The sequence below is a fragment of the Borostomias antarcticus genome (genome assembly GCF_949987555.1).
Source record: "Borostomias antarcticus genome assembly, chromosome: 15".
NCBI lineage: Eukaryota > Metazoa > Chordata > Actinopteri > Stomiiformes > Stomiidae > Borostomias > Borostomias antarcticus.
The window spans coordinates 10521845-10540860 of NC_140248.1; the positions used below are offsets into that span (position 1 = coordinate 10521845).

The 19016-nt window shown below is 43.9% G+C and overlaps 1 protein-coding gene across 2 annotated transcripts; it reads right to left on the minus strand.

Annotated features, from left to right (window-relative positions):
• Positions 1-3345: 3345 nt before the first annotated feature.
• acat1 (acetyl-CoA acetyltransferase 1) lies at positions 3346-13255 on the minus strand. 2 transcript variants are annotated; one of them, XM_084449901.1, is made up of 12 exons: positions 13188-13255; positions 12759-12806; positions 12488-12605; positions 12171-12266; positions 10634-10734; positions 9369-9512; positions 9059-9209; positions 8877-8972; positions 8201-8314; positions 5512-5576; positions 3856-4013; positions 3346-3667 (listed from the first exon to the last, which is right to left on the minus strand). In XM_084449901.1, the coding sequence occupies exons 1-12, from the start codon at positions 13236-13238 to the stop codon at positions 3547-3549; spliced, it is 1263 nt and encodes a 420-aa protein (XP_084306027.1). In that variant the 5' UTR covers positions 13239-13255; the 3' UTR covers positions 3346-3546. The 2 variants fall into 2 exon arrangements, with proteins under 2 accessions (XP_084306027.1, XP_084306028.1); XM_084449902.1 differs by lacking the exon at positions 13188-13255 and adding an exon at positions 13012-13120.
• Between the last annotated feature and the right edge of the window lie 5761 nt (positions 13256-19016).

The following is a 19016-nucleotide window of genomic DNA, read 5'->3' on the forward strand; positions in this document are numbered from 1 at the left end:
TCGGTAACCAGGGGAAGCGTCATGACCAGGTTCTTAAGTGCAGACTCACTACGCTTGAAATGCCTCTTAACTTAAAACTTTGGCCACAGGACTTGCAACACTCTGTCAATATTTAACATGGGGAACGACTATGTCCTCTGAAAGAAAGAGAACAATAACAGGGGAGAGGACTACTTCACTGCTCTTTGAGATGGTATTTTGTCCAAAAAGTTATATTTGATCAAACCTGGAGGGAAGGACCGATTACATAACTTTTTACGACTGGTTATAGGGTAATTAACTTCCTTTCAGCAGTCATTGTCCATTACCCATTCATCATAAAGATCTCACAGAAAGAGACAGAAATATATCACAAACTGATCTTAATTTACCTCTTGATACAGTAAGTGTATTTGACATGGATTATGTGCTTTGTTTATAGACAAATCAAAAAACTATCAAAGGAGTTGATCTGTACCCCTTTTACCTGCGCCCATTATTAAACAACCAAGATCTAGTATGTACTAAATGTATACTGTACATCTGGCGATTCCCAAAGAACACAATGAACCCAGTGTTAAGTAGGTTTGCTTTCCACTTCCCTGGTGCAAATGAATGAAACACCCCCAGGACACACAAACTGGATGCTGATGCCTTTAGACACAGACTTTCTGAGATTCTCACTGACAACTGCATACAGTATCATTGTAAATAAGAAACTGTTAACGGATTTACCTTTACAATGAAAGGTTCATATTAATTCATGACAAGGCTTACAAATAGAGCTATTATACATTAATAACTTAAAAGAATAACCACAGCCAATTTAATAAGCATCAGTTGGAATTTGCTAAAAGAACCAGGCCAGGTCAAGCCTGGCTTATGTGTGTTGGCTGGCTTATTTCTGTGCGGGACTGGTAGGACGGTAATGTCTGATAAATAAAGATGGGTCTTGTCACCTGGACACATCAGTTCCAATGCTTCCAATGCTAATCCAGCACAATAAGAGCGGGATAGCCAGTTAGCTCATGAGCTCACAACAACTAGCAGCAGCTTCCATAACATTAATGGTAGCGGTCAGTGGCTAAAGCAGTTAGACTGATGATTCCTGTAATGTTAGCTATTTTGCTGCAATGGGTTAAATTTTGTTTCTGGATAAAGGTCATGACTTGCTGTTTTGCACTTCCCTTTAGGTGGTGAATAAGTAGACCCAGGACACAGTGGGTTATTTGGACATCTACTAGGATCTTGATATTATATTGATATGAAGATATGAAAGTAAAGTATTTGCCCTTAGAAGTAAATTGTAATTAAAATGGTTCTTAGCTAAGTAACCTAAGTGTAGGCAGACTTGAAAGGTCAATTGTAATAATATCATGAATGAACAATTGTAAACATAGTACTCAACAGAATAGGTAATACTCAAGTCTTGATTGAAACTTTTCCTAAATGCTTTATTAAACATACAGACATGCACATTAAAAGCAGCCATAAGTTGTTATTTTGCATGTGCTCTCAGGACATGTTGTGGTTGTGACCATCTTTGTAAAGAAGAGAGGCATGTAATGCACATGTATACAGTAGTACTGAGTCAGTTGTCTATTGTATAGACAAGTTGTTAAATTGCTCAAATGTTGTCAGGTGTTGGTTTGAGTGTACAGTGGTGCATAGTCAGTTGTCTATTGTATAGACAAGGTGCAAGGTGTCACACGTTCACTTGTTGGTCCAGGGGGTGGCATGTGTGCCATTGTTATAATTAGAGTGAGGGCATATGTATAGTACAACCAGAGTACTATATAAAACTGACTCTGCACCACTGTACACTCAAACCAACACCTGACAACACTTGAGCAATTGAACACCTCGTCTATACAATAGACAACTGACTCTGCACTACTGTACACTATCACTTGAATCAACAGCTGACAACACCTGAGCAATTGAACACCTTGTCTATACAATAGAGAACTTACTCTGCACTACTGTATACTACTGTATAGTATACTTGACGTTAAGGAATTGCACTGCCTGTATCATGGACACAGTCACAGCCATCCATGATCAGATACTGCTGTCTGGCCATGTCCAGTCCGGGTGGGGCTTGCACCTGAAGACCATCTTTGGGGGGGCTGGACATCAGCGTTGCACAGCAGCCGACACCTGACTGGTGTTGCATCACGGTGTTCTCTGGCCTCAACCACACCAGGCATCCCAGCATCAAAGCTGCAACAGAACAGAAGGGAGATTAAAATGTATTAAAATAGTGCATTAAAATATTGGCCGAAATAACATATATATAAAGCCTTTTTTGTGTCGCGTAGACATACAGTACATTTAATCTGTATAACAACATGATATGGTGGTGAATAAAAACAGTGGTTAGAGCAGATTCCTGGTGCCACAGCACAGGTGGTGTTGTAGTCCTATCCCCAACTGAAAATATTGATCTAGTGATTAGTCAACCCATTGCTAAATCACAAAGTACTAAGCTATCCCATAGGAATGAGCCAATAACCATACCAGCTGGACAAGTAGCCTGGACAAGGCTACATTTCAACCAGCCATTCCAGTGAAACCAGGTAGTCAAAATAACTTACCTGATATAAAATGGGCACCGCAAACTCAGTCCAGTCCGTACCATGGATGTATTGGTCCGTATGCTTAATAATGGCTATTTCGTCTGTCTTCCTCTGCTACTGTTTCAAGAATGCGCGCGCATACTTGTGCTGACTAGGCTGTAAAAGGGTCTATAATTAACAAATATGACCCACGCTCGTTACATAACTTCTATAACATCCGTGTGCCAAAATATGTCATGGTACCTTGGTATGTCCACACCAAGGATTGAACTCACAACCTTCGCAGTGATAGGCAGCGCACATGGAGGTATAATATAAACAGCGCATCCACTCGGCCACCGCTGACCTGGGAAATCTGTGGAGTCTTTTTGTTTTGATGTTCTGGGATCACTGCCTCTTGTGGTAGCAACATAGAACTGGCTTACAGCCAACACACAAAAAAGGCTGCCTTCAAAATATCAGACTACTGCACCATCCTGTGGACAAACTTCATAACAGGATACAGTAACCTCCCCTGACAATGAATGAAAACTGCCTTCAAACCTTTTCTCTAAAATAATACTAGACTCACAAAAGAGTAATAGTATTGGAAATGAAAATGATTTTAAAGGCACAGGCAATGATTACTGATTTCATAAATCAATAACCATCCTATTATTGTATATCATCAGTAAACCAATACACCTCGTAATATAAAGACATACAAATATTGTAAGTTTTCATAGAAACTATTTATTTATCTTTTAAATAAATTCAAAATTTAAATATAAACAGTTTTTGAGCCAGACGGTCAACACACACAGGAGTGTCTCAAACATGGGAGTCAAAATAATCAGTTAACTACAGGTTAAGTTATTAATCCAGTCAGGCTGTCGGTATGGAGAAGGGTTCAGATAAATTATCTAGAGTGAGTGAGTATGGTCACCTCAACCATGTACACAGTGGTTGAGCAGGCAGTTTCTATGTCTAATAAGGAGACAGAAGGGTCCTACAACTTCTGGATGAGGATGGAGGAAGCTCCACCTCCTCCATTGCAGATACCAGCGAGGCCATACTGGCCGGACTTCAGATTATGCACCATGTGCCCCACAATCCTTGTCCCCGACATCCTGTGTGGAAATTCAAAATAATGGTCAGTCACATCATTTGTAATGTCAGTACAGTGTAACGTCAGTAAATCTTTACTAGCGTCTGTGAACCTTTACTAGACATACTGTAAATATGTTTCTACAGAACCACCCACTATTAAGCTCTGCTCAAAGACTATCCTTTTCAGAGGGAAGTCCATTTTTCTTACCCAATAGGGTGTCCCAGAGACACGGCCCCTCCGTTGACGTTGACCTTGGTGGGGTCGATGTCCAGCATCTTGATGTTGGCGAGGACCACCACACTGAAGGCCTCATTGATCTCCCACATGGCAATGTCCTCCTTCTTCACTCCACCAGCCTCCAGGACCTGGACAAAGAACACCAATCAACATCAGTGAAGAGTGGCATGTTCTTATCGTTCCAGCTTTTGAGGAGTTAGGCCTTTTACTACTTCCATCTCGGACATGGTTCAAATCAAAACATTGCTGCACATTTCCCTTGCTGACAATGAAGATCTTAGGTCCAAACCTTTTATTTTTATTTTTCAGTCGATATCACTTTTGTCAAAATTGACCCATTATTAGCATGCAACTATGAATACATAGCATATGAATTTTGGCGGTGTGCTCTGTTCGGGGGGGCCCCTGCCTTCCACCGATGTGAAGGCAATCTAGGCGTTCCCCCCCCTCTGGGCCGCTTGGCCCAGAGAGCCAGAAGGGGGAACGGCATCTAGCCCCCTGCCTCTATGACGGTCAGAGTGGGCCGCGATCGGGAAGACGCTCGAAAGTAACTCAGCCCACTAAGACCGTCAAAGACAGCCACAGGGGGACTGCTGTACATTATAGTCCCTGGCCTCCACGGGCCGACGCTTCGTGGAGTCCGAAGGAGATACAGCCTAGTTTCTCGGCCTCCATGGTGACCGGAGGGACCGCTGGATGGCCATTCAGAGATGTTTCGGCCCACGGTCACCAAGGAGAGCCTCAGAGACCAGCTAGTGTCTACCCTGGCTTCCACTAGCCGATGCATAGTGGAACACCGGAAGAATGCAGCAATACCCCGGACAGAGAGCAACGATGACAACAGAGATGACATCGACATACGCAGGTGGAGCAGGGGAGGAGGTGGGGCAAGCATGCAAATACACAACCAGCAGTAATGGCAAGCGCGAACAATGACATGTTTTGACAGCTTAAATACATGCGCTCTGGCAAGCTGACCAATGCTATGACAGCTGACAGTCAGCTGGTGGTTAGCGTTATTATGGGGTGACTGATTAACCTCTGCCGATTACTCCGGCCGTGACGTTCGTGCCTCACCTGAAGTTACATCGGAGACTTCATTTTTGAGACACCATGCCAGTCATTCTACAGTATATATCAGTGTGATGTCCCCTGACAGGAGCGCTTGTTGAATTGTACTGGATGTACAGTAATACTGCATTCCTTTTGTATCCGAAACATCGGGATTCCAGAGTTCGATGTCAAAGCGTCATCAAATACGTTTTTCCACCATTTTACTCAGAGTAAAAAAATTAACCCTGACTTCATCAATGTCAGCTGCTGACGTCAAAATCAAGATGGCTGCTCCCTTTGCAAACAAAGTGAAAGCTGTAATAATACTGTTCATTAGTGCTTCTCTCTCATTTGTGTCCCATTAAATCAGTCATACACACAGAAGTGTCCAACATTTATTATTGGACAATGTTGCTACGGTTCGTTGTTATCAACTGGTATTGCTAATGGCCAAAGGGGCGGAAGTGGGGTTTTTAATTTTGTTTCTGGAACGTTTTCAACTGGGATATATACGTTATCCCGGTGCCAAATCCGGAGCTCTGATACAAATGGAACGCAGTAAAAAAAACTCACCTTTGGCACGGCAAACGCAGGAGCAATAGGGAAGTCAATGGGGGCAACAGCAGCATCAGCAAAAGCTAGAGAAATAGAAACAAAAGTTGCTTAAATGGCAGTCAGTAGACTACAGTTCAGCATTCAATACCATAGTCCCCCCCACCCTGGCCATGAAGATGAGGTCAATCAACACCACACTGTGCAAATGGGTGCCCAACTTTCTCACAGAGCTAGCCTGGCTCCAGCCCCTGAATCTGAATTTTCGAAATGCGATTCAGGGTCTGGAATAGCTCTCATCCAGAGTGATCTCTTGGTTGGAATTCCAAGCAAGCCAATCAGCATCCTTTGAATTAAACTGCACAATGGGATTGGTTAGAGGACGAACTAATCTGAGATTGATAAAGAGCGTTGATATTTGCGAACACCAGTGAAAATCCTTAGATTTTATGCGCAAGGTATTGATTGGCCCGCGCAGATTGTGGGCTGTGCGGGGACACTGATTTGGTCAATGATTGGTCAGTGACACAGCTTTCCACTTTTCAAGTACTGTCACAAGTAAGTTGGTAGCATACAGTATAGGCTACTTGGACTTTCTTTCACATAAGTCACTTCACGGAGTTGGATAGCTTCAATTTTCTCCTTTTCTGGGCTGAATTAGTTTTTCATTTAGTCTCGACCATATGCTCCCGATGACATTATGTTCAAATGCAGCTGGATTTGAAAGGTAGGCGCTGGCTCCACCCCTAAGCCCATGTTTTGTTACACTTTAATGCCTTCCAGACTAGGGGATGAACTCCTTCAGCAACGCCCATCTCGGAAAACAGCAGCAATAGGAGCCTATTCAGACTGAATAATGAAGTGAAACTAAATGGCGAGTGTCAGACTATCTCCAAACAGCCCCAGTTGATTAAGGTGGGCAGCCAGACTTCTGGACCATTAACCCACAACACAGGTGCTCCTCATCTTGAGCCCTCTACTGTATAATATCTATACCCATGACTGCACAGCCACCTCCATCATCAAATTTGCAGACGACACAGTGGTGGTAGGCCTGATTACTAGCAACGATGAACAGGCCTACATGAACCAGGTAGACGTCTTAGCACAGTCCAACAACCTGATCCTGAACACCAGCAAGACCAAGGAAATGGTGGAGGACTTCAGGAGACAGCAGGTCAGCAGATACAGTACAAGCCGGTGGAGATCAACGGAAAGCCTGCGGAGAGGGACTCCAGCTTTAAGAACCTCAGGGCGCACATCACTGAGGACCTCACCTGGACTCTGCACACCCAGACCACAGACAAAAAATACAGGCAGAGGCTCTACTTCCTCCCACAGCTGAGGAAATCCAAGGTCTCATCCTCCATCTTAAAGACCTTCTAGAACGCAGCTGTGGAGGGTGTCCTGACAGGCTGCATCACCGCTTGGTCCAGGAAGCGGGCTTGGTCCAGTGACCATCAGAACATCTCTACCCCTCCCTGCAGGACTCCTACTCCAAGAGGGTGAGGACGAGAGCTCAAACAATCCTGAAGGACACGTGTCAACGGACTATTTACACTGCTGAAGTCAGGTAGGTGCCTCTGCAGTGTCAGGGACCAAAACTGAAAGACTTATTAAATCAAATAATTATTTATTCATACACTGCACTGTAACTTTTATTCCTGTATTTTATTTTTCCTGCATTTTGTTTTAAATGTTCTGCAAAGTACAAGAGAATGTTAGTAGAACGACTTGAGGGAGGAAGAGAAAGAAGGAAATGTATGTTGGAAATGGAGAAGTTGGATTTTTGGTGCAAGGTGTGCCTAGTGACACAACAGTAGGCCACTGACAGCTGATGTGGTCCCTTGATCAGAAAGGATGTTTGAAGCACTGATGAAAAGCCAGCGTGCAACTACTGTATACAGAGGGACATTGTACGTAAGTGAGTGGAGAGAGCGAAGGTTTCAGTATGTGATAAAGAAAAGTGTGTCCTTTTTTGCATTTCGTTTTATATGAACTTTTATGTGTTGCACTTTGTCTTGATGCTTTTAATGTCTCATGTAAAGCACTTTGAATTGCCTTGTTGCTGAAATGTGCTTTACAAATAAACTTGACTTGAAGAGGAGTTTCTATCCTCAGGCCATAAGGACTCAACACACTCCTCATTTTAACAGATTTCACACACACACACACACACACACACGTATAGTGTGTAGTTTTTATTGGTACTTTATTACTACTTCCTTATCCTCCTTTCATCTCCTTTTATTCCTCGTCTAGTACACACACACACACACACGTATAGTGTGTAGTTTTTATTGGTACTTTATTATTACTTCCTTATCCTCCTTTCATCTCCTTTTATTCCTCGTCTAGTTTTTTTTAAATTGTCTTTAATGTCTAATCTACTGTCTTTATTATCTCATTGTATTGATCTCTCTTGGTATTTTAGAACAGTGATTGATCACGCTCCTTTCATTTCACTGCATGTTTCACCCTGTATTACTTTGACAAATAAACTACCTTGACCTTGACCAGAAGCTTAACGAAGCTTATCAGTTGAACCTCAATGTGGAATAGTAAAATCTGGGGAGAATTTCACTTTGTGACCGAAATGTATGTATGTATGTATGGTGTGTTTGTGTGTGTGTGTGTGTGTGTGTGTGTGTGTGTGTGTGTGTGTGTGTGTGTGTGTGTGTGTGTGCGTGCGTGTGCGTAGGAACCGTACACACGATCCTGGCCAGTGGAGTGATGTTAAGTCTCTTTGCTGCGTCGGCCGTCATGAGAACCAGGGCAGCTGCACCGTCGTTCAGCGTGCTGGCATTGGCTGCAGTCACTGTGCCTGGAATACAAACCACCATTCAGAATGAACTTCATCTCTGTCACAAGTGCATCAATGGAGGTTTGAATCACTCTTTGTTCTCTGACCATTTATACAGTAGGTAACGGTATCTTTTTTCTTTTTTAATAAATTTATTTGGGGATTTTGTCCTGTTTTCACCCAATTTGGTAGCCAACTAACCCTGACCTAGTGTAATTACCCACTACTAACTGTGGAGGGTTCATTGCACCACAGCGTCCGGAATTACGGTTGCGAGCTGAGAGGGTCAATGATTGGTCTCTCTCCTCCACATCACTGACCACCTGGGCCGTGCGATGGATCCTCCAGCCAAGATTATACTAACCACCGTCAGAAATGGCATCCTCTGGGATCCGGCCTTAATCGGATCTGGCGAGACCAGGACCCCGTGGGCAGCTGCACCGGGACATGATGCATTAGACTGCTACACCACCGCGGACCCCAAGATACTGAAACGGTATCTTCATTTGTATAGTTCTCATCATTCAATGTTCTGTTTCACAAGCAAGGCTACAATTTAGGGCTGTAATTCTCCATATTTTACCATTCTCTTTCTGGAACACAGCCTTCAGTTTGGGGACTTTGCTGAAGTCGACACGCCTCCATTCCTCGTCCTCTGCCACTACCACGTCGGGCTTGCCTGTACACAAAAAAGACAGTATCAACTACATGCTTCTAACGACTCTGATTCAACCGAAACAAAGAGATAGTTACAACTCGGTTTACCTCTCTGGGGGATGCTGACAGGTACAATCTCTTTGGCTAGTAGGCCAGACTCCCACGCCACCTTGCTTCGGCTGTAGGAGTTGATGGCGTAGGCGTCCTGCTCTTCCCTGGTGATCTGGCTGTTCTTGGCAGTGTTCTCTGCACAGTTTCCCTATTGCAAAACAAAACACAGTGTCAAGGCATCTTCCATAGTCAACATATAGATTCGACTAACAAAGGTTCTTTATTTTCTGTCTGAATAGTACAATGAGCATAAAACCCAAAATGACCCATTCCAACACTAAACACAAACACCAAGAAGAAGGGCTACCATGTGGAATTTGTTGTAGACGTCGGTGAGGCCGTCTTTCACTATCAGGTCTTCTATCTTCACTCCTCCGTAGGACGGCGTCTCCCTGGTCATCACATAGGGGACATTGGACATGCTCTCCATACCACCTGCCACCATCACATCCTGAAACATAGGTTTAGTTACTTGAGTTATTGCAAATGTACTTCATGTTATCTAACACATAAACGAGTAACTGTGTCATGTCAAGGAGGTAGAGCGGGTTGTCCAATGATCATAGGGTCAGCGGTTCAATTCTTAGCTCCTCCTGTCCACATGTCAAAGTATACTTGGGCAAGACACTGAACCCAAAATTGCTCCCAGTGAGCAGGCTAGCACCTTGCAAGGCAGCTACGGCCATTGGTGTGTGAATGTGTGTGTGAATGGGTGAATGAGAGGCCATTGTAAAGCGGTTTGGATAAAAGCGCTATATAAGAGCAGTCCATTTACCAAATTAAGCAAAGTACCTATAATATGCTCACATTTACTAAGAAATTTAACAAAAGGGCAGCCCCACCAGTTACACACACACAAAATTAGCATACAGAGGTGAGTCACATCTCCAAATGAACCCATTCCACTTTGCATGAAAATAACCAACTCTCTGAAAATGCATACCAGGTTTTGCTCGTGACCTTGCAGCGGTTACCTTGCAGTGAGAGAAATTTTGCTGGGGGGGGTTAAAACCTAGATTTTGAAATGTGAGAGGGACATGTCCCTGGGCTTTTTTCGACTGGCAGGTACTTTTGGGGGTCTAGTGAATTGATTGGCTTAATTTCGCTGTCTGCCTTTTTACTGACAGTTAATGCACACGCGCATACAGATCCAAACGTGCATCCACAGTATCAGATTTACACGCTCCATTGGCCCAATCCCAATGTCCACACTCACAGATTTATTGTCTTTCTATGGAAGCTGCTTTAAGAAGCAGGCTCTCGACGCCCCCCCACCCCCCCAAAAAAAATAAATAAATAAATAATAATAATAGCCTACATTTCTCATTGGATCTGTACGAATCACGTAGGTGACCTATTTTGGATTAAAAACGGTGCCAAGTCCGCGTAAATGCTTATTGTATTTATGTTCAGAGGTCATAGAAATGTTTATTGACTAATTCCAACACTAACTTAATCTGACCTTCATCTCATCTGATGAAGACAGTTGTGTATGAAACATGAGTTTATTTATTTTTTGTTAAGGTTTTTAACCTTTTCTAATATTAGGCTACAGTAAGCTTTTTATCTTACCTGGTGTCCACACATGAGACTCTGGGCAGCCAGCATGATGGACTTCATGCCAGAGGCACACACTTTGTTTATCGTTGTTGCTGGAGTGGACAAAGACAAACCTGGAGGGAAAAAGTGTGTATTACCACAAACATCATTAACAACGTGCTTCCTTTGTTGTGCAAACACATATTTTTGTGGTAACACTGGGTGCGTTAAGTAACTGAGCGGCTCAGCTTCGCTCAGGGCATATAACGCACTTAACGTGTTGCTCAGTTATGCTCAGACTGATCTGCTCAGAGCGCAAGTGAGCACTTGTTTGCTCAAACTATGATCAGTCTGAGCAAACACAAAAGAAGATGGATCCCAAAAGGATGCTTGTACACCTCTCCAGTGCTGATGGCACACTAAAGGCATCCGTTTTAGTGACCGAAGAGGAAATGATCGCTGTTTGCCCGTTAACGTTATTTACAGCAAGCAACAACATCTCCTCTTCCTCTTGGATATTATCCGCCCCTAGTAGGCTACATTAATAAAATCATCATCGGCCACTGCCTCCTCCACCAAAACATTGAATAACGCACCTACTACTGCTTTTTGCCAAGCAATTTTCAGTGAATGTTTTTGACATATGACGGTTGATCAGCACTCAGAATGAGCAGAACGTTGTGTTTTTAAAATGCGCTCAGCACTCACAGTGAGCATTCTAAGCGTGAGCGCTCAGTTACTTAACGCACACACTGTGTTCTGTGTATGCGTGAATTATGTAGGTTTTCCACCACACAAAAAAAGTAGCAACTTAACCAAAGAAAGCAAGTTTTCCACTGAACAACAAAGGCAAAGCCAAGTTGAGTTGTATTTTTCAGATCACCTCCTTCGAGGTTCCGAGCGAGGTAAAAAGTGACTGCTGACTGGTCAGGCAAAGTGCAAAGGAAACTCAGCCAGACAGCCACATACATGGGATTTCAACAAGCGCAAATTCGCAATAGCTCCAACCAGCTCAGTCGGCTACAAGCATTTTGAATCTGGCTGAATCTTCTCCTCTCTTGTCTATTTAGTGGATTAGTAACAGCTGTGGCTCTACATTGCGTTTTTCGTGCCACATTTTGTGGTGCCACATTACACGTCGACATTTTTGTGGACCAATACCAACCGACCGACCGAGTGAGCTATGGAGCTGCTGGTAGCAGTTACAGTAAAGACCACACATACAGTACAGGATTAAATTCACGACTGTGCTAACACTACGCTGAATTGAAATAGAGAAATGTAACTCCTTGCCATATGTTATGATAATAACATCACTGAACAATGCTATTTGTTTCTCACTGTTATAAGGCTATATGTTCAAATGAGTATAAACCATTAGGTGAATTCTAGAGCTCCCATTGACGTAGATAGGGGGGCGTGGCGCCTAAATTCCCTACTATGTGCGGTGGAAAATGAAGTGAAAAAAACCCAAAAGCTAATAGAGTAAAGTTGAGTCGGGTCAAGTTGAGGTGGTAAAATGCAGTGGGAAACCAACTTGAGTGTGTGTTTTCTGTCTCTCTGATCTCACCTGCGCCCAGCAGGGCTTGTCTGGTGGGGGCTTGTCCTTCCCCTGCCTGCAGCACGTTGCCCATGTAGACCTCCTTGACCTCCTCTGCAGAGATACCTAAACACAGAATCACATCAAGTCATTACTTACACACCCACACACACCTAATTCTTCATCTTCAGATGAAGCTTCCTTCTTAGTTTACATCAGCAGCTGTGTCACTGAAAAGTCCGGTCTGTTAAAACAATGCCTGTAGAATCATCTTTAAAACAATTACTGAATATTACTTATCAGCATCATTTCCCATACTCATAATGGCATAGCCTCAGTTCAACTACCTGCTTGTTCAATGGCGCCTTTGATCGCAATAGAGCCCAGCTTGGTGGCAGGTACTGCTGACAGAGTCCCTCTGAACGACCCCATCGGGGTGCGGACCGCACTGACGATGACAACTTCCTGTAATGACCCATTCTCCCTTTAACTCAGTTCAGTCAAATGTTTTTTTTGTCTGGGTTAACCAGTAAACAGGACAATACAGCACAACTTTAGTAAATGTTACGAGGTCAAAAAAAGAAAGAAGAAAAAGAATGCAACAGGATCCATACTTACATTTAGTGAAGGGCGAGATGAGTAGGTCCTTGACAGGTACTTGTGAGCCTGCAAGGGCAGAGGGTATTAGACAATGATAGGCTATAACGTTAATGTAACATTATAGCCTACTATTCCCTCCAGCCAGTGTAAGCGAGAGCTGACTTTGCAAGGGTAGGTTAAATAACTTGCGGGCTGTAATCAACGTTAGTACCTAATTAGACTAAGTTAAGTTAGCTTGCTTTGTACTGTGACAGGTGGTGCATGTATTTACAATGGAGCAAGTTCTGACTTCAGCACTGGCGGCCTTGGCTGTCTTTCAAAACAATGCATCTACCGCTAGCTAGCTAACAACGATGTGGTTGCAAAAACCGGTAAAAATAGTGTGGTAATAGAGTGGTAACTTCCGTTTACACGTAGCCCGATGGTTATTTGATCTCTCCCACTTACCAAGCGCTTGCACAGTTGAGTCCGCATGGTTAAAAGTCCAGTTGATGACATAATGTGATTACAAACAGAGGACAGTGGACCACTTGCTTCACCTTCAGCTGTGCAAGCAGTACAGGCAAAGAATATTGGTACAGGGCCAAACCAATGAACCAATCACAGTGAGAGGCGTCTCCTCAGCCGTAGCTCGCTATGCACTGTGGTGATTGTAGTTTTCAAGATTCAAGATCCGTTTATTCGCCATGTATATGGTTTACACTATTCTATTCTATTCTATTCTATTCTATTCTATTCTATTCTATTCTATTCTATTAATACATCCATGGGTTTACACATTGTAGACTGATGAAGACGACATAGGACATGGTGCAGGACAGGGCAGGACAGAGCATAGACATGACAGTGCAAATGCAATACAAAGAACAGTGCAAATACAAAATACGGTGCAAATACAAAATACAATAGGCTATTGCCAAAGGCAAAATACAGTGCAAATACAAAATAAAATTTAACCAATAAAAAGAAAGGCAAAGATGTCAGTTACGCAATATGTAGGCTACATAATGGAGTGTGTATGATGTATGTGCAGAGTGTAGTGTGATAGATGCGTAATGTTTTATTTATAGGCTAATGTGTGCAATGTGTGAGCCATTGAGATAGGCTATGTGGTACAATCAGAGGTCGTGTGCAAGTGGTGCAAAGAGGGTATAGAGTCAGTGTGTGTGTGTGTGGGGGGGGGGGCGAGCCTTGTTAATGAGTCCATGGGAAAGAAGCTGTTTTTTGTTGCGTGTGGTCCTGCTGCCGATGGACCGCAGTCTCCTGCCATAGGGGAGTGGTTCAAAGAGACCGTGACTGGGATGGGAGGGGTCGGTCACAATCTTTATGGCCTGTATCAAATCAAATCAAACTTTATTTGTATAGCGCATTTCATACACAGATCGATTATCTATTGTAAACACAATGCGTTTCAGGGCCCTGGAGGCGTGCAGATCCTGTTAGGGATGTCAGTTTACAATCGATCACCCTCTCAGCAGAGTGGATGTTGCACTGGAATTTGGCCTTTTCTTTATCTGTTGCAGCAGAGAACCTGATGGTGATGGAGGAGATGAGGATGGACTTGATGATGGAGGTGTAGAAGAGTAAAGATCATTGGCTTTGACATGTTGAATTTCTTCAGCTGCCTCAGGAAGTATATCCTCTGCTGTGATTTTTTTTTTTTTAGGGTGTTGGTTTGTGCATGGTTGTAAGCCAGCGCACCTAGTATAGCGTTTGTCCGGTTATCACTCCCTCCCTCCGTTGAATGATGACCTGCATTTCTCTGTTGGCACCACAAGAGGCAGTAGTCCCAGCACACCAAACTAAAAAAGGACACCAAAATCAACTCGCCGATCCCGATGAAAGCAATGGACTCCCACGCGGGAGATCGGGGTTCAAGGCCCCGTTGGGGATGATTTTATGGGACTATACCCCAAACCTCCACATGTTCATCCTTTCACTCCGACTTTTACCCCTTGCCTTATAGGTCAGATCCTGTCCCAACCCCAACCCTTATTCTAACCCCAACCCATACTAGAGACTGGACGAAAGACACCAAAACCAACCCACCGATCTGTGCTGCACAAGTAGAGTAGTGATGAGAGCATAGGACTCCCACCTGGGAGACTGGGGTTCAAAGTCCAGGTGGCGATGACTTTATGGGACTACACCGCAAACCTCCACACGTTCATCCTTTCACTCCAATATTTGTATCCCTTACCTTTGTCCAGAAACAGAAGTTGAACCAATTGCAGCAAAATAGCTAACGTTACAGGAATCATCAGTGTCACTGCTTTAACCACTGACCGCTACCATTAATGTTATGGAAGCTGCTGCTAGTTGTTGTGAGCTCATGAGCTAACTGGCTATCTCGCTCTTATTGTGCTGGATTAGCATTGGAAGCATTGAAACGGATGTGTCCAGGTGACAAGGCCTATCTTAATTTATCAGACATTATTTCATGTCATTTCAATTCACAGCTATTTCAGTGGCATGACTAGCTTCCGTTATACTAGTCCTGAATAGAAACAAGCCTGCCATGCACATAAGCCAGGCTGCTGTCCTGGTGTGGCCAAAACAACCTGAAGCTCAACGCTCAGTGGAGATGGTTGTAGACTTCAGAAAGAAACCATTCCCGTCCAAACTGATGGGTCCGAAATAAACATTTTGTTTATCTCCATCTGAGATGTCTAAGGTTAGGTTCCCACCTCTAACAAGGCTCATGTAGCGTGTTCTAGGGTTAGAACTATGGGAATATGACTATGACTAGGTATAATTTATGATTATACAGCGGTTATCACAAATATGAAGGAATATGGAATTAATACATTAAATCAACTTGTATATGGGGCACCACCCTGTTCGGTACAGGGCAACAGATAACCTTTATCAATAGTCTAATTTATCAGTTTCAGTCTGCAGGAGGTCTTGACTCATCAAGTGACTTAAAGATCATGTGATGATGCTAGGACGTGATCAAAGGTTAACAATATTTATTGAAGTTATACTAATCAATTATCAAAATAATATGAAAACACAACTAAATAATAGATGGAAAAAACACATGTGGCAATATGAAAACACAGCAGAAATGAAAAGAATGATGTCATAGATTATCACAGCCTAAATACTCTAAGTTTAAGCAATACTTGGCATCACACCACATCAAAAGAGAATGCTGGGTGGCAACCTATCGCTCGGTTCGATGCAGGGGGCAGCGTGCCTGCGCTCCCGTTGAAACAGTGATGGTAGAGTGTTGCGCAAAAGTTGATGTACGCGGAGGTTAGAGTTCAGTTTCAGAGTTCAAAAGTTGCAAATGTCTCATTCAAAACCTCTGCTCTCGCCAGAGGTGGAATCGTTTGAAGAGTTTGTGTAAATTCCTAAGACCCTGGTGTCGACTACAGAGATCTTAACTAGCAGTTCAGCAATTCCACGGATACAGGCTGATTTTCATCAACCAGGTGCAAGCTTGGGGTTTCCTTGTTACTTGAAGGAACACAGACCCTGAGGTTAACTCTACGGCACTCCGCATCGCATCGTGCCTGTGGCCGCACCACAGCCGTGCCAATAAACCACAGTAAAGCACGCCCTCTCGTGTCTTATTGCTTAAATCTATACTTAAGTAGACCAGGAAATGAGGTGTGTCCTGTTTGCAAAGAGAGGCACTGATTGGTTACTTGATCACCCAGAGTGACCCCGCTCCCATCATAAAAGTGGAGGAGATCAGATTCTCTTAGGAGTCTGTAATCATCAAATATCCCTGTTATGGTTACATGATATTACATTTCCCCAACATGCATAATCAACTGATTCATGATTTTAGCTTCAGATTGATACCAAACATGGTTAGGTGTTATGGTTCGGGCCGGGTCCGCCCCGGCTCACCCCCTGCTCCCAGTCTGGACCCCCGTTTCTGCCCCGGACCCCCGATTCGCCCCGGACCCCCGATTCGCCCCGGACCCCTGGTTCGCCCCGGACCCCTGGTCCACTCTGCTTGCTCCTGGTCCAGACCCTCGCCCCTGCCCCGGGCCCCTGGTTCACCCTGCTCACCCCCTGTTCCCGGTCCAGACCCTCGCCCCTGCCCCGGACCCCTGGTTCGCCCTGCTCACCCCCTGATCCTGGCCTGGATTCCTGACCCTGAGCTCCTGTGCCCCCTGGACCTTCCTGGACCCTGAGCACCTCCTCTCCCAGTGACTGCCCCTGCACTACCCCCAGAGACTATTGTACACTTTGTCACTTGGTTTTGTTCTACCTCCTTGTGTGTTTGGTCTTGTGTTCGTTGTCTTGTCTTCTATGTTGGTTTGTGTCCTCCCAGCCCCAGCTCTAGACACCTGTCCCCTCACTAGTCTCACGTCACTCAAGTCCCTCCTCTCCTGGCTCTTTAGTTCCCCCCTCTGCTTCTGCCCGGTCCCTTTCCCTGTCCCAGCCTCGTTCCCCGTTCCCTTCCATTGTGTCCTTGTTCCTGTGTCCTTGTGTTGGTGTCTTGTTGGAATCCCTCCATGTCCTTGTCTGGGTGATTGTCTGCACCTGTGTCTCGTTATGTCTTGTTGCACACCTGTACATTGTTCCTTGATTGTTCTCCCAGAGTATATATGCCCTCCTGTTTCCTTTGTTCTCTGTCGGTTAATTGTCAATGTTAGTGCGTGTTTCCCCTGCGTTTTCTCCCGGTATTATTTTTGGATATTAAAACTTATATTTTGAACCTGAGCTGCTTGCCTGCTGTCTGCTTTTGGGTCCTACCTCCACCAGCCTCAAACCCTAACAGTTAGGTAGGTTAGCAGCATAGAATCAGTTATTTATAACACACAGTAACACTTGGTTACAAATACAATGCATCAACGCCCAAACTTTATTCTCAGGGCTTATTCTCATTGTGGTTGCATCACATAGTTGGGATAAAGCAATTTCACTTTATTAAAGAAACAAGACAAAGAATGTAATTCCTTTGTCTCGCTGTGTGACTGTTGTTGGGAGGTCTTCCTTGGACTGTGGGCCTGGGGTTTATTACTGCGGGGGATGGGTAGGAGGAGCATGGCCATGAGGGAAAGAGTTCATGTTTTGCCAAATCCCACTTCACAGAGCCAGTCCTAAAATGGTTTTGTCAGATTTACTGTGAGTTTGATGGGAAACAGTCTAAACCTCCCATTGATTAGTCATTGGGTAGGGGAGAACAGGATGTGAGGCCTGCAAGATCGTTATCAGGCGTCACCAACATTCCAGTCAGTCAGATGGTCTCACAATATGACTACAGTAGAATATTTGTCATGTCCATACTCTACTACACTCATGAGCCAGTAGTATTGCGACATGGTGTAACCCACATGTTTCGGCATGGCTCTTCATTGTTGTGGGTGGACAGTTGGTTAAACTCACTGAAGAGTGAGTTTAACCAACAACTGGCTTCCTACTTGAGAACTCAGTTTCGCTTGATTGCAGTGGTACCACACAGTATGACGGGATGCAGGAGCCAGTGATTTAAATGATTAGTCTACATCATAATCTTGACTATTGCACCTTTAAAGACGAATGTCTAATGAAGTTACCCCTACCCCCATGGCACATCCTCAGTTTACCAGCCAGTCATTTCAAGATGATTGTAGACGTAGGCCTTGACCCATGCACTTGGGCCAGCAATACAATACTGTAAGAAAATACTTCTAAACCAACTGTGCTAGGGAAAACTACTGTAAAGAGAGAAGCCTGTCTAGTCAAGGCCAAGGCCTAGGGCAAGGCCTACTTGTGAAGTTTGCGATGCATACTGTAATTGTGTGTGCATGTCAGTACTTAGTACTTCCCTAAGGTTGACTGTGATGATTCGTGTGTAATAGGCGCTACAACTTAAAAATGTAGCTCTATAAATTGCTCTCCTGTTCCAACAGGCTGAGGAACTTTGATAACTTTAGATTGATTTGAAAAGGGTGCCGTCCAATCAGAACAAGGAGGAGGTACTGTACAGAGACTTGCCTGCTGGACATGACATGAAGTAGAAACACTCATAGAAAAAATATTTTATTAAAAACTTTCTTAGTTGAACTACATTATGATCAACTCAAAATATACAGTGTTTTGAGATGTCTCACTAATGTAATGAGAAAGTGAATGGTATTGGTTATAAAACCTGGAGGATAAGAGTACAAACAAACAGCACCTTACAGACAAAAAGGACAAAGGGTTCTATTTGGAACCTTTTTTCAGAGATTTCTTCTACTGTTAGCTACAAATTGTTCTATACAGTATAGCACTATTGCGTGCGTGTGTGTGTGTGTGTGTGTGTGTGTGTGTGTGTGTGTGTGTGTG